General features: G+C 47.1%; 1 protein-coding gene across 1 annotated transcript; it reads right to left on the bottom strand.

The window, feature by feature from the left end:
- Nucleotides 1-460: 460 nt before the first annotated feature.
- On the bottom strand, nt 461-13,300 carry LOC109300686 (centrin-1-like). The gene is made up of 5 exons (XM_019521456.1): nt 13,202-13,300; nt 11,832-11,990; nt 8,864-8,992; nt 7,799-7,936; nt 461-989 (listed from the first exon to the last, which is right to left on the bottom strand). Exons 1-5 carry the CDS (start codon nt 13,202-13,204, stop codon nt 903-905), a joined length of 516 nt encoding a protein of 171 aa, XP_019377001.1. The 5' UTR covers nt 13,205-13,300; the 3' UTR covers nt 461-902.
- Nucleotides 13,301-15,866: the final 2,566 nt, after the last annotated feature.

Raw genomic sequence — 15,866 nt, 5'->3', positions numbered from 1 at the left:
TCCTTTCCTTGCTGGCTGGCTTGAAATGCATGGCCTGTAATAAAGTGTCTGTATCTATCCCTAATGAATTGTTGGCATGGGAGTGAATTCCATCACTGCTAATTTCTCAGGGTTGCTGGTAGGGTGGAAAGCTGGAGCTGGGAGTGCAGAGGGATTGAGTGGATCATCCTAATCTAAAGGCTTGTCTACACTTAAAAGACTTTGCTAATGCCATGGTCAGCCCTCCTCCCCGTGGAAACACAGATTACATCAGCAATCTTTTGCCAGTAGAATTTGAACCAGTTCCCATACCAGTATAGTTTATTCCATTAAAGGGTATTGTTGCCAGTATAACTGCATTAGAGTTTATGATACTACAGCAGTATTGGTTAGGGGGATATGATTTTTTTTTCATTCTCTTAACCACTAGCCAGGCCAGGAAAAACTCATACCAGAAAATTTTCAAATTTCATACTACATATACCAGCAGCATTAATTTATTTAGGGTTATGGTCTTGTGAGGGGATTAATAGGATGAAATTGTGAAATAAAAAAATTAGGTGGAATATTATACCTTGGCTGAAGAGAGTAAATCAATAGAGAAATTTAGGATTCAACTAGAAATAATTATATACAAGTTTTATTGGGATACAGAAAATGATTTTCCGAACTTGAAAACAAGCAATGAATAAGCTGATTCTTTACCTGTGGTCAGTCCACTACCCACAATCATTTTCAGATTCTGAAATTGAATTAAACAGTAGGAAATAAACAGCTAAAATCAGTAACTCATTCCCATTGCAAATATATTTCTAAAAAACACAAACTCTCTTCTTTTCCCTCAGAAGATTTGATGGATGCTGTAGATGTTCCTACTGACTATATTTTATGAGTGTTTGTGGGAAGAAAAGAGAAATGTCTAGCTACATGTTGGTCATTCTCATGATCTGCAGAAACTCCTGTTCGTTCACTTCCCCATCTCCATCCATATCTGCTTCATCAATCATTTCCTGCAGGACAGTAAAAGGCAGAGGCTGATCAAACATCTATCTCATAGGCACGTCTACAAAGATAATAAATACTGTGCAGGTGTTACTGAACATTTATTTATCACTGCACTAAAACTGAGCTAGTACTAGCAAGTACTAAAGAAATGCACAGTAACCAGAGTCACTGTGCAGAAGTGCCAGTGAATGTCTTTAGGTGATGCTACTACACAGCAGCCTAATAATACTGTACAGTAGCGTATTAGCCCTGTCCATGCTGTGACATGCTACTGCTTAGTATTTTTCAGCTAAATAAAGAAAGTAAATCCAAACTACTGCAATCCTACTGAAGTCACTAGAGAGGGCACAAGCACAACATGGAGGAAGAGCTTAGGAACTGTGAGTGTATCTACATGTGCAATTAATGCATCGAAAACTTACTGCATGGTAAAATACTGTGCAGTAAGCTTTCTGTGAGAACATGTCTCCATGTGCACCAGACAGGAGCAAATTTGCTCCCAACAGGAGCAGCTCAGGGCAGGAATACTCCTACTTGCTGTCCCACCATATGGCAGTCAGAGGCAGCTCTAAGGTCATAGAATCATAGAAAATTAGGATTGGAAGAGACCTCAGGAGGTCATTTAGTCAAACCCCCTGTTCAAAGCAGGACCATCCCCAATTAGATCATTCCAGCCAGGGCTTTGTTGAGCCGGGCCTTAAAAACCTGCCAAGAAAGGACATTCCACAACCTGTCTAGGTAACCTGTTCCAGTACTTCACCACCCTCCTAGTGAGAATGTTTTTTCCTAATATCCAACCTAAACTTTCCCTGCTGCAACTTGAGACCATTGCTCCTTGTTCTGCCATCTGTCACCACTGAGAACAGTCTAGCTCCATCCTCTTTGGAAAGATCCTTCAAGTAGTTAAAGCCTGCTATTAAATCCTCTCTCACTCTTCTTGTCTGCAAACTAAACAAACACAGTACCCTCAGCCTCGCCTCACAAATCATGTGGCCCAGCCCCATACCATTTTTGTTGCCCTCCACTGGACTCTCTCCAACTTGTCCACATCCTTTCTATAGTGGGGGGCCCAAAACTGGACACAGTACTCCAGATGTGGCCAGTGCAGAATATTGCACTTGTCCTTGTTGAACCTCATGAGATTTCTTTTGGCCCAATACTCCAATTTGTCTAGGTCACTCTGGAGTACTGTGTCCAGTACTGGATGCTGCAGTTCAAGCGGGATGCAGACAACCTGGAAAGGGTCCAAAGAAAGCCACTGGTATGACTGGAGGCTTGCAGGGAAAGCCGTATGAGGAAAGGCTAAAGCACCTTAACCTCTTCAGCCTCTCCAAGAGAATGCTGAGAGGAGACCTTGTGACAGTGTATAAATTCATAAGGGGAGAGCAACACAAAGTAGGTAACGATCTGTTTACCAGGGCACCCCCTGGAACAACAAGGAAAAATGACCATAAGCTACTGGAGAGAAGATTTAGACTGGACATTAGAAAAAAGTTCTTCACGGTCAGAGTTGCCAGGATCTGGAATAAGCTTTCTAGGGAGGTGGTGCTCGCCCCATCCTTGGGAGTCTTCAAGAGGAGACTGGACAGTCACCCGGCTGGGATCACATGATCCCAGATTTGGTGGCCCTTTTCTTGCCTGCCAGGGGCAGGGGGTCAGACTAGATGGCTCACTGAGGTCCTTTCCGGCCCTAGAATCTATGAATCTCAGCCCTACCCTCCAGCAATGTTATTTACTACTTCCTCCAGCTTGGTGTCACCTGTGAACTTGCTGAGGGTGCAATCTATCCCATCTTCCAGATTGTTAATGAAGATATTGAACAAAACTGGCCCCAGGACTGAACCCTGGGGCACTCCAGTTAATACCATCTGCCAACTAAAACATCATCAAGGAAACCATTACCAACATCCTAACAGAAGGTAATATTCGGAGAGATAGCCAACACAGCTCTGTGGTGGGTAGATCTTCTCTGACCAACCTGATTTCCTTCTATGATCAGGTGACACATCACCTGGACAAAGGCAAAGAGATGGATATCATTTTCTTGGACTTCAAGAAAGCCTTTGACCTGGTGTCCCATGATGTCCTCATGGAAAAATTGGGGAGTTGAGACCTAGACAATTTCACAGTCCGATGGCTGGGGAACTGGCTCTATGAACAGACCCAGAGAGTGACAGTTGGTGGAACCAAATGAACTTGGTGCACTGTAACCAAGGGTTGGTGCATCCCCCAAGGCTCCATTCTCAGACCTGTACTCTTTAATGTGTTTATAAATGACCTGGACTCAGGTATTATAAGCAGACTGACTAAGTTTGCTAATGATACCAAACTATGGGGGAGTACACCACCCTGGAGGATATGCTGGAGATCCAGGCTGACCTTGAGAGGCTTACAATGTGGGCCGATCACAACCTGTTGTCATTCAATGCCAAGAAATGCAAGGTGCTCCACCTTGGGAGAAAGAACCCGCAGCACACATATAGGCTTAGCAGTGCTACGCTAGCTAGCACCCCATCTGAAAGAGACTTGGGAGTCACAATTGACCACAAGATGAACATGAACCACCAATGCAATGCTGCAGCTGGCAAAGCAAACCAAACTTTGGCCTGCATCTTCTGATGCATCTCAAACAAGACCCGGGAAGTCATCCTCGCACTGTACTCAGCTTTGGTGAGACCACAGCTGGAATACTGTGTCCAGTTCTGGGCTCTGCAATACAGAAAGGATGTGGAGAAGCTTGAGAGAGTCCAGAGGAGAGCCATGCAAATGATTAGAGGACAAGAGAGAAGGCCTTATGAGGAAAGGCTGAGAGACATGGGACTCTTCAGCCCGGAGAAGCGTAGGCTCAGGGGTGACTTGATGGAAGCCTGTAAGTATATAAGGGGTGTGCAACAGGAACTGGGAGAATGTCAGTTCACCAGGGCACTCCTTAGGAGTAGTAGGTCCAATGGTCACAAACTCTTGGAAGACTATTTTAGGCTGGATGTAAGGAAAAACTTCTTTACTGTCTGAGTCCCCAGGGCCTGGAATAGACTCCCACCAGAGGTGGTACAGGCACCTACTCTGGATTCCTTTAAGAAACACTTGGATGTCTATCTTGCTGGAATCATTTGACCCCTGCTGACTGCCTGCCCCTTCTGGCCCTAATGTCTATGAAACTAGACATTGAACAATTCATTACTACCTGTTGAGCCCAACAATTCAACCAGCTTTCTATCCACCATACAGTCCATTCATCCAACCCATACTTCCTCAACTTGCTTGCAAGAATGCTGTGGGAGTTGGTATCAAAAGCCTTGCTAAAGTCAAGATATATTACATCCACTGCTTTCCCTGCATCCATGGAGCCAGTTATCTCATAATAGAGGGCAATCAAATTGGTCAGGCATGACTTGCCCTTGGTGAACCCATGCTGACTGTTCCTAATCACCTTCTTCTCCTCCAAGTGCTTAGAAATGGATTTTTGAAGACCAGTTCCAAGATTTTTCTGGGGACTGAGGTGAGGCTGACTGCTATATAGTTCCCTGGATCTTTCTTCTTCCCTTTCTTAAAGATGGGCACTATATTTGTCCTTTTCCAATTGTCTGGGACCTCCCCCAATCACCACAAGTTTTCAAAGATAATGGCCAGTAGCCCTGCAATAACATCAGCCAACTCCTTCAGCACCCAGGCCCATGGACTTGTACAAATCCAGCTTTTCTAAATAGTTCCTAACCTGTTCTTTCACCACTGAGAGCTCCTTACCTCGACACCAAATTGTGTTGTCCAGCACAGTAGTCCAGGAGCTGACCTTGCCCGAGAAGACCAAGGTAAAACAGGCACGGAGTACTTCAACCTTTTCCTCATTATCTGTCATTTGATTGCCTCCATCATTCAGTAAGAGACCTATACTTTCCCTGACCCTCCTCTTGTTGCTAACATACTTGTAGAAACCCTTCTTGTTACCCATCACATCCCTTGCTAGCTGCAACACCAACTGCGCTTTGGCCTTCCTGACTTTATCTCTGCATGCCCAGGCAATATTCTTATACTCCTCCCAAGTTGTTTATCAAAGATTCCAATTCTTGTAAGCTTCCTTTTTGTATTTAAGTTCACCAAAAAGTTACCTGTTAAGCAAAGCTGATCACTTGCCATATTTGCTATTCTTCCTGCACATTGGGATGGTTTGTTCCTGTGCCCTCAGTAAGGTTTCTCTAAAATAAAGCCAGCTCTGCTGGACTCCTTTCCCCTTCAGACTGGCCTCCCAGGGGATCCTGCCCATCAGTTCCCTGAAGGAGTCAAAGTCTGCTTTTCTGAAGTCAAGGGTCCATACTCTGCTGTTCTCCTTTCTTCCTTTTGTCAGGATCCTGAACTCAATCATCTTGTGGTCACTGCTGCCCAATTTGCCATCCACTTTTACATCCCCCACCAATTATTCCCTGTTTGTGAACAGTAGGTCAAGAAGACCATGGCCCCTAAGTTGGTCTCTCCAACACTTGCACCAGGAAGCTGTTTCTAACACTCTGCAAAAACTTCCTGGATTGTCTGCGCACTATGGTATTGCCCTCCCAGCAGGTATCAAGGTGACTGAACGTGACTGAAGGTCAAGGTGATTGAAAGCCCATGAAAACCAGGACCTGTGATCTAGAAACTTCTGCTAGTTGTCTGAAGAAAGCCTCATCTACTTCCTCCTGGTCTGGTGGTCTATAGCAGACACCCACCACAATATCACCCTTGTTGCTCTCCTCTCTAACCTTAAACCAGAGACTTTCAACAGGCCTATCTCCAGTTTCATACTGGAGCTCTGAGCAATCATATGGCTCTTTTACATACAGCACAGCTCCTCCTCCTCTTTTCCCCTGCCTGTCACTCCTGAATAGTTTGTACTCATCCATGACAGTGCTCCAGTCACGTGAGCTATCCCACCAAGTCTCTGTTATTCCAGTAACACCACAGTTCCTTGATTGTGTGAGGACTTCCAATTCTTCCTGCTTGTTTCCCAGGCTCCATGCATTCATGTACAGACACATGAGGTAACTAGCCAATTACCCTAATTTCTCAGGAAAAATGAGGCCTCCCCTGTTGCCCCCTCCTGCTTCTGCTTCCTCCAGGTCCTGCTGCTTCCCCACGTACCTCAGAAAGGCAGGGGACACCAGGGTCAGGCCTGGGCTCTGCGGGGCAGCTGTTTCCCAGCCCCATGCCCCAATCCACCAAATGGGGCAGGGAATTTGGAAATTAACCCCACCCCTGCAACTGTTTCCCAACCCCCTGCCGCAGTCAGCTGGTGGGGCAGCTGGCAGCGAGCCCCCGGATGGACACAGAATCCCTGCCCACCCAGGGGCTGGCTGGGAGCTGTCCTGCCAGTGGGGCAGCTGGCAGCGAGCCCCCAACTGGGTGGGGAATCCACGGCCAGCCCCTGGCTGAGCATCAAAGCAAGAGCTCCCCAGTCCCAGAGCTACTCGGCTCCCCACTCCTGTGGGGAGCCAGGAGCCCTGCAGCACTGAGATAGGGATGGGGCAGAGAGGATCCTGGTTCCCGCACTAATCAGGTCCCAGCTCCTGGGAGGAGCCAGGAGCTGAGCAGAGCCAGAACTGGGCCGCTTGCTGGTGTGGCTGACTTGCTCTTGGTCAGTGTCTACACTAGCCCTACTATGCAGTAACTTCTGCACAGTTATTTTAGTACATGTATTTACAGGTACAGGCAGCCCTTGACTTATGACTTTTGAGTTATGATGAATGGCGCTTACAACCTTTATAAATTTCCACCCTGTTTCAAGGTTCCAACGTGGATTTCAACTTTACAGCGCTCAACACTGCTGCCTCCACCTGATAAGTCTCTTGTGGTGAGGAGGAGGGGGTATGAATAGAAAACATAAAACAATGCATAATTTAGCATGGCCAATCATGGTTTTATCCCTGCTGCGAGCAAGTTTTTGGGTTGAATATGGCCACTTCTTTTGGGTCTTGTGATCCTAGCTGCACTGCTCAAACAATTATATCTTCTTTCTTAAAAAGGTAACCTCAACTAAAAGCCAGTAATGTATGCTAAATATAAAGAAGCTGAAATTTTACAAGTCATTGAACTGTAAGAATTTAAACAGATACACCTAGACACAATCAGAACCCAGCAGCATATTTTGTGGCCATAGGTTTATTAATAAACCATTACCGGAAATCTCTGCCTAATAACAAAGTACATGAGGAAAAATCTAGCTAGCAGCTACTGGTTTTTTTTTTGGTTCCTAAGTTGATATTTGGATCATTGTTTTTTGATCATACTTTGGAAGCATAAAGTTAAATACATACAAGGATTCATCAGTACATACATTATATCTGCTGGTACATACAGCATATGTCTACACAAGATGCTTTACTGTGCACTAGACTAACCTACCATGCTGTAAAACATCACCATGGGTCCATCTACACAAGACAATAAATGCACAGTAGACTAATTCTACTGCACATTAGCATGGCAGGCAAAAACCATGCTAATGTGCAGTAGAATTAGTCTACTGTACATTAGCATCACAAAAAGAGCATGTGCCAATGCTATTGCATTTCTTAGGGAATTGACTCTTGTCCTCCTGCAGTAACACAGAACATGTCATAGCAGACCCTTTCTGTCAAGTCCAGTATCCACCCTTTGACTGTTACCCGATGCTTCTGATGAAGGTAAAAATTCACTCTCCTAATTTGTAAACCATAATAGAAACAAGGAAAAGCCACTAGTCAAGTAAGTTGGATTCAGAAAACTGTACAGCTTACGTACTACCTAAATTAAACTTCCTTGAAACAATGACTCCCTCCCAAGTAAAGTGCTATGCATTACCAACCTGCAGTTCTTCATCTGTAAGATTTTCCCCAATCTCATTAGCCACACATTTGAGGTTTTCAAATGAGATTTTGCCAGTTCCATTCTGATCATACAGCTTGAAGGCTTTCAAAATGTCCTCTTTGGAATCTGGCTCCGACTTTAAAAAAAACCATTGGAACAAGGTTATAAAACCGTGAAGGGGAGCCGCCTCCTGCAATTCTCTCTGACACACATTTGACTACTAGTTTTAGGAATCAGAGATGAGAGATAAGTTTGCCACTGCAGAGTTTATTTGTTATCACAATTTTACATTTCTCACATTTTTTAATGTTTTAATTAAACACAAACAAGGTTACCTGCACACTGCAGGAAAACCAGAGCTGATATCTTGGCAATGCTTCAGGTAAGAATTGAACCTTAACCAGTAGGGCAGTGCCTAGCAAGTATTCAAAGCCACAGGCCAGAGTAACCCAGCTTGGGCTCAAAGTGAGCCAGTGTTCTGACCCAGCTGCTGCTGTCACATCTCCTTGGCTACAGCATGGGTACAGCTCCTTTCAACCCAGGCCCAGAGTAGCAACTTGATACCCAGCTCTAGCGGGGATGTAAGCAAAAACCCCTGACCAAGCAATACCACCAGAGCTCCCTGCTTCCAAAGGATCCAGTGTTTCTGGGTACCATATGTACTGACCCCTACTCTAAGGCATAAGGGCCAAAGATGGTACTGATGGTTTTAATGGCTCTTCCAAAACAGTTTTCCTTTGGATATTATTTTTCTCTTGTTTATTCACTATAAGACTATATGTGTTAATTACTGCCTAAATAGTTAGACAACTTACTGTACAATAATAAAAACTTCGTAAAAAGGAAGAGACATGTCAACTGTCAAATGGGCTACCCTCCATTTCCTTCCCTCTTATTCTCTCTCTCTCTCTTTTAGTATTTCATTCTGGATAGTATTTTGAAAGGAAACTGCTGAACTCTTTCTTGTTGGATTCTGAGTGCCATTAACTGCCACTACAGATACAAGGAAATGAGAGTGCTTAAAGGGTGATTAGACCCCTGCTGATTAACCTGATTTACATACCATTTTCTGAGTCATTGCATGCAAAAATAAATCAAAGTTGATCTTCCCAGACCCTTCTTTATCAACTTCTGATATGATTTTCCTCATCTCATCTTTCTTGGGTTCATAGCCCAGAGCTCTTATGGACACCTGCAATGATGGGTAAAAATAGGGTGGCATCTCAGTGGGCAATATAAATAAAAGCAAATGGAGGTGAAAGGGACAGTTATACCCTAAGGCATATCTGGAGCCTTGCAGTGACATGGTATTATTGTTGTTGCTGTTATTGTTGTTGTCTTTGTTGTTTTTTGTTGTTCTTATTATCATTATTATTTATATTATAGCTGCTGCTGCTGCTAATGATGACAATAAAGATAATAGCAGACAAACAGCACGTCAGAGAGCCAGTGAACTGATAAAGCAATGCTTTACTATGCTGGAGGTACCTTGTTTTCCTCTTTTCATTACATTGCTTATGAAGTAAATGATCCCCAGAAAGTAAACATCCTGGTCTCTGCACACCTGGCCATAAGTGTTAATAAAGGATCAGAAACCATGTTGCAAAGGGGAAGATTCAAGGAGCTCAATCTGCCCTGCTTATCGAAAGGAGGTGAAGGGACAACTTGATTACAGTCTATAAGTCACTATATTGGGAACAAATCTGATAATAGGGGGGCTCTTAAATCCGACAAAGTTAGACCACAATCTAATGTCTGTAAGTTCAAGCTAGACAAGTTCAGATTTGAAATAAGGTGCAAATTTTTTAACAATGAGGGTAATTAATCACTGAAACATTTTACCATGGGTTTTGATGGATTTGCTACCACTGGAAATGCTAAATCAAGATAAGGTGTTTTCCTAAAGGATACACTGGGCACGTCTACACATGTGCTTTAATGTGCATTAGCCTATTTTAATCCTCATTAAAGCGTCACAAAAATGCTCTTTAGCTAATGTCCATTAAAATAGGCTAATGCACCTTTCTCTAGTACTTCAGAATGGAGGGAACTTTTACATGTGCTCTAGATGGAGAGGGGGTGGGTGGCACTTAAATTAGAGGGGCTCCAAGAGCCTCTCTAATTAAAGTGCTGCCATGTCTCCTGTATCAGCAGCCCCATGCTTAAAAATGGTGGTGGGGATACTTAAACGAAAACTTGTTTGGTGAGCTTTAATTCAAGCACCACCATTTTTAAGTGCCAGGACACTGATACATGAGATGTAGGAGGCTGCTGGAATATGGCAATTGCCATGCTCCAGCAGACTTGAGTAATCAAGTCTGCTCTGATGCACTGGAATTCCAGCACATCGGAGCAGCCTCTAAGCTCACATATAGGCACCCAGAGGTACTAGGTTTAATACACATTACCTGAAGTGCATTAATGAATATGTAGACATGACCACTAATGTCAGACAAACAGGAATTAATTCAGAAGAGTCTGATGGCTTGTGTTGGGCAGGAAGTCAAACTCAAGGTTCACAATTGTCCCTCCTGGCCTTATAATTCAGGACTCTATGAGCTAGGCTAAGGAATAGCATGAGAGTCATAAAAGCTATGATAGCCTTTTTTTTCATCAGTATGGGCTATATACATAGGCAGAGAAAGTGAATGCACATACGACTATACAGCTGCACCTGACTTCTCAGAACCTCTGAATTAAATTCCTACTATATAGACCACTGGCCTGTAGGCCAGATTCAGCTCCAGTGCCTTGCCATCCAGCCCACAGGGCTCCTCATGGATTTGTGGCCCTGCACACTAAATCCCAGGTGCAGGGCAGTACATGGCCTAATTCCAGTGTGCAGTGGAGGTGGCACTGGCCATAGAGCCCAATCTGAGGTGGAGCTGGCATGGGATCCCAGGGCCCTGAACATGGCAAAGGGGCTGGGAGGAGATGGCTCAGGGCCCCAGAGCCCAATCCCTGCATGCAGGGCCAGGTGGAGGCAGCACAAGATCCTGGGGACCTGAACATGGCACGCTGGGCCAGGTGGTAGAGTGCCCCAGGGCTCCAATCCTGGCACATGGAGATCAGCAGAGGCAGCACAGGATCCCAAGGCCCCGATCCCTGCATGTGGGGCCGGGCAGAGGCAGCACACAGTCTGGGACCCCAATTCCCACATAGAGGGCGAGAAGGAAGCGGTGCAGGTTCCCAGGGCCCCAATCCCAGCATGCAGGGCCAGGTGGGGGTAGTGTAGTCTGGATCCAGGCATGCAGGCCTGATCCTGTGACATGGGCTCCACTCCAATCTGGCCCACAGACCAGCCCTTCACAATTCATTTGACCTGAGAGGCCAAAAGGTTAATATATATCAATGATATATATTGACTTTATGCAGGAAATGGGGCACAGCAGAAAAGATCCTTAGCTGGGACAGGAAATAAGACTGTTTGCATGATGGCACTGTGAGTGTCCATAGATTCGACCTCAAATCCAAGGAGCTGATGAAGCCCCTGGATCCATGTTCCTGACTAGGCTTGGTCTATTATGCCATCAAGCAGAGATCAAGTTTTTAACCCATGGCAAAAACCAGCATGGGGAGTGAGGGGAAGAAGTGCCAACTGCCAGAGAGCAGGGAAATGGGGTAGTTAGTCTTACCTGCCCCAGGGACTCAAAGCTGCTGCTGGTGCAAAGTAATCTGGCCCACCCTGGTTGGTGCTGCTGCTACAGCACCGTAGACTCCCTGGAGAGCCACCCTTCTGGTGCCCATATAAATGGATGCCTCAGGCTGGTACCCAGCTTGCCTACCCCTTGTTATGCTACTGCCTTCAAGAGTCACATGGGAACAGGAGAGGCAACCATAAGGAGAGTTAGTGAGCAGGTGAGCAGGCCTAAGTGCAAGAAGAATGGAACTGAGAGAAACCCTGAACTTCAGAGTGGCTTGAAACAGTTATTTAGCCTTAAACACTATGGTACAGACATATTATGCTCTCTGATGATCTAGGCCCTTCCATGGTGACCTGTTTACTTGTGATTTTTTGGTAAAGACCTTGCCTTCAAGTCTTTAACATCTATCGTGCCAGTGCCATCGGTATCCAGCAAATCAAAGGCTTCTCGGAACTGTTGTTTCTGTTCTTCAGTGAGTACCAGCTTGGGGGCTGCCTTCTTCCTCTGGTAAATTGTCCCTGCTGATGGTTTCTTGAAGCTGGAAGCCTTAAAACATTAGTGAAAGAATAACTGCAATGATCTGTGTGGAGAGAGGGTTTAAAAAGTGAAAGAATTTCTTAGAGTGATATCTCTTATGGACCAACAACATTACATTCAAAAGCATTAGACAAGCTTTCAAATGCAACAGTGTTCCTCTAACCTATGGTTAGCCAGGGCTGCAGCAGAGGCAATGCAGTAAGACACAGACTTCTTGTTCTACCTTTGTCAGTTGGATTGAAGAGCCCTCTGTTCTCAATTTTTTTTAATCCTGAATAGTGTAGGCAGTATCAGATCACAAATGCTGTGTGTTGTTCTGCTCCCTACATCTCAAAAAGGATGTCATTGAATTACAAAAGTACAGAGATGGGCATGCAAAATGATCAGACACCTGGAGCAGCTGCCATATAGATCGGGAGAGACTAAAGCTCAGACCCTTCTGCCTGGAAAGGAGAAAGCTGAAGGGGGATATGACAGAGGTGCAATCATGAAGGGTGTGGGCCAAGTTAACAGGGAACTGCTGTTCACCAAATCCCAGATACTAAACCTAGGGGGCACCCACTGGAATTAGGGCCTTGTTACATGGTAGTTTTGGGCAGCTCCTTAACCCCTGGTGGATTGTCTGCATATGAACACCTGAAACTAGTTTTCAGCACTTGTTAGGTGGCTCAAGTGACATCATTCCAGGGCAGGATTCTCTCTGATATTTGTTACCCAGCTCACATTAACTGGCAGCCACCCCACCTGCACCTCCTCCCCGCCAGCCTGGACTGGACCCACCGCCCCCTCCCGGGCACCCTAGATCCGGCCCTGCCTCCTGCTCGCTGTGGCTGCCCAGCCCGTCTGTCTCAAGCGCAGGCAGGGAGGGATTCACCTGCCCGCCCAGCTGCAGCTGCCCGGCTCTCTGGTGGGCTCAGCCAAGAAGAGCGGCAGGCGGGTAGGTCAACCCTTCCCTGCCTGCTTTCCTGGGCCGCGCGATGCGGGCAGCACGAGGGGGCAGTGCAGGGACCCGGGGCGCTGGGGCGGGGGCCGGCCCCGGCCAGCAGGCGCGGGGGGCGTTTGCACCGAGGTGTAGCTTAGAGCAGCCTCCCCCCGGGGCGTAGCCCACGAGTGACAGTCCCGGCCCCGGCCCCGGCCCCGGCCCCGGCCCCGGCCCTGGCGCTGCTGTCCTCAGATCCCGAGCGCGGCGGCGGCCCGGCCCGGCCCAGCTCCGCTCTTACCATCGCGGCGCCGCGGCCACGGGCTGGAGGGATCCACGCTGGGAGACCGGCAACAATTTCTGCTCACCCCATCGGGTAAGCGCTCCGCGCCGTTGCTGTGGCAACCACGTTCTCCATTGGCTAAAGTTGGGGGGGGAGGGAAAAAACGCGCTGGATGGCGATTGGCCAAAGAGCGGAGAGGGCGGGGGGCACAGTAGCGTTGATTGGCTGAGGGGCTGACGCGGGAAGAGCGGGCGTTCCAGCAGTTCGGTGGGAGCGGACTGCGGCTGCGGCTGCCCGGGGCGTGAGCGGCGCCCTCGGCTCGCTCTTCCCAGCGGGCCTGCAGGGGCGGGAGCCCCATCCCTCCGCCGGGCCGGGCTGACTGTCTGACACGTGCGTTTTATCTCTCCCATCACGGGCCTTAAGGACAGCGGAGATGAAGTTCCTCTAAGAACCACCTGCCCGGCAGAACCACGGCGGTTCTCAGCTCTGCTTCTCTTGGGGCCCATCAGGGCCTTGTGAGACCTTTCTTTGGGCAGGATTTTAACAGGAGGGGTTACATTTCGAGGCATTGTTTGGGGAGTTTGTTGCTTATTGTTGCTACATCATCCCAGCCATGGCTTTGTCTACCTGGGTCTTAAAAACTTCCAAGAATGGAGATTCCACCGGCTCTCTGGGTAACCTGTTCCAGTGCTTTACTACCCTCCTAGTGAGAGGTTTTTCCTAGTATCTAACTTAAACTTCCCTTGCCATAATGTGAGACCATTGCTTCTTGTTCTGTCATCTGCCACCACTGAGAAGTCTCACTCCATCCTCTTTGGCACTGCCCTTCAGGTAGTTGAAGGCTGCTGTTAAATCTCCCCTTGGTCTTCTCTTCTGCAGACTAAATAAACCCTGTTGCCTCAGCCTCTCCTCAGAAGTCATGTGCCCCAGCTCTGGAACCATTTTCATTGCTCTCTGCTGGACTCTCTCTAACTTGTCCACATCCTTTCTACAGTGGGGGCCCAAAACTGGGCGCAGTACTCCAGACTCAGGCTTGCCAGTGCCTAACAGAGAGGAAGAATCGCTTTCCTCCAGCTGCTGGCAGCACTTCTATTAATGCAGCCCAATATGCTGTTAACCTTTCTGCACTGTTGGCTCATATCATGAGGAATAGCATTCCTACACTCTAGCATCTGTAAAGACTGGGCAATTTTATCTAATAGCTGATTGAATGAGCTTTAGCTGAAAGTGCCAAAAACCCCTGCTAAAGCATCCAAGCTTTACAGATGTTTTAGAACCAGGTTGAAGTAACGCATTGCTTCTGCTGGTAAAGTGTGTGTGGGGGGGGTTGTTTGTTTTCTTAACATCTGCAAGCCTGGCCGTGTGGGTGCTGAGCACCCGCTAATTTTTTTCAGTGGGTGCTGTAGAGCTGGAGCACCTATGGAATCAGCACCTACATTTCCAAGAATGTTGTGGAAGACCATATCAGAAGCCTTGCTAAAGTCAAGGTATATCATGTCCGTTAGGGCTGTGTGAAACAGCACCTTTCTGCTACCTTTTTGATGAAACAGCGTTTTGTTTCATTTAGTTTCATTTCAAAAGCACTTTTCATTTCGTCAAAACAGTTTCACTGTTTCAACATTTTACACCATAGGCTACAACAGGGAAGCACGAAACTGGAGGAGCAGCCTCCTGTGATCACAGGCGGATCAGGGGCCCGCACCCCCTGGGGAGTCCAGCAGAGCCCCACAGCCCTCCCGGGGGTGTGGGCAGGAGGCTGCCACTGGCACTAGGACCTAAGCCTGGTGGAGGGAGGCTGTGCTCCACCTCCCTCCACCAGGTTCAGCGCCTCGCAGCTTGCAGCCCGGTGGAGGGAAGCAGGGCGCAGTGCTGGGGCTTCACTCCACTGGTCTCAGCAGCTCACAGTGCCATGGAACTAAGCCCAGTGGCAGGAGGCAGAGTGCAGCGCTGGCTCTGCCTGCCTTCTGCCACCAAGCTGAGCTCCATGGGGCTGGTGGAGACGATCAGAGCACATGCAGGAGGTGGGGAGAGCTAGGACTGTGCTCTCCCCCAGGCTGTGCCACATGGGGCTGCATAGCTGCTCGGAGTGCAGCCCTGGCTCTCCCCTGCCTCCCAACATCTGGCTGCCGCTTCAACATTTGAAACTTTTTGACTGGCCTCATTTCATTTCGAGACCGTTTCAAAGCCCTTTGTTTCAATTTTGCCATTTTGAGCTCAAAACGAGTCAAAACAGCATCAACATGAAACAAACTGTCGAAGCTTTGCACAGCCATAATGTCCACTGCTCTTCCCACATCCACAGTCAGTCATTTCATCAAAGAAGGCAATGAGGTTTGTCATGCCTGACTTGCCCTTGGTGAATCCATTCCAACTGTTCCTAATCACCTTCTCCAGGTGCTTGGAAATGTAGATGAGAGGGGACTGAATGATCTCATAAATGCATTTTGTATCTCACTTCTTCACTTGCATACTTCTCTTCCCATCACTTATCAATACTTCTCATATGTAAAACCCATTTTCAGTTGTAAGAGTGATGTATCTGTGATCTTCCAGAAATTATGCAAGAGGCAAGGATTTCTTAGGGTAATATTCTTTATTAGACCAACTACGTAGTTGAAATAACAAGCTTTCAAATGCATTCTACCTTAGGTCTAAAGAATGCCTTGCATTCAAAAGCGTGTCT

The sequence above is a fragment of the Gavialis gangeticus genome, unplaced genomic scaffold (genome assembly GCF_001723915.1).
Source record: "Gavialis gangeticus isolate Ggan-Ray unplaced genomic scaffold, GavGan_comp1, whole genome shotgun sequence".
Classification (NCBI taxonomy): Eukaryota; Metazoa; Chordata; order Crocodylia; family Gavialidae; genus Gavialis; species Gavialis gangeticus.
Note: the sequence above shows the minus strand (reverse complement) of the source record. Positions and strands in the feature narration are given on the sequence as shown.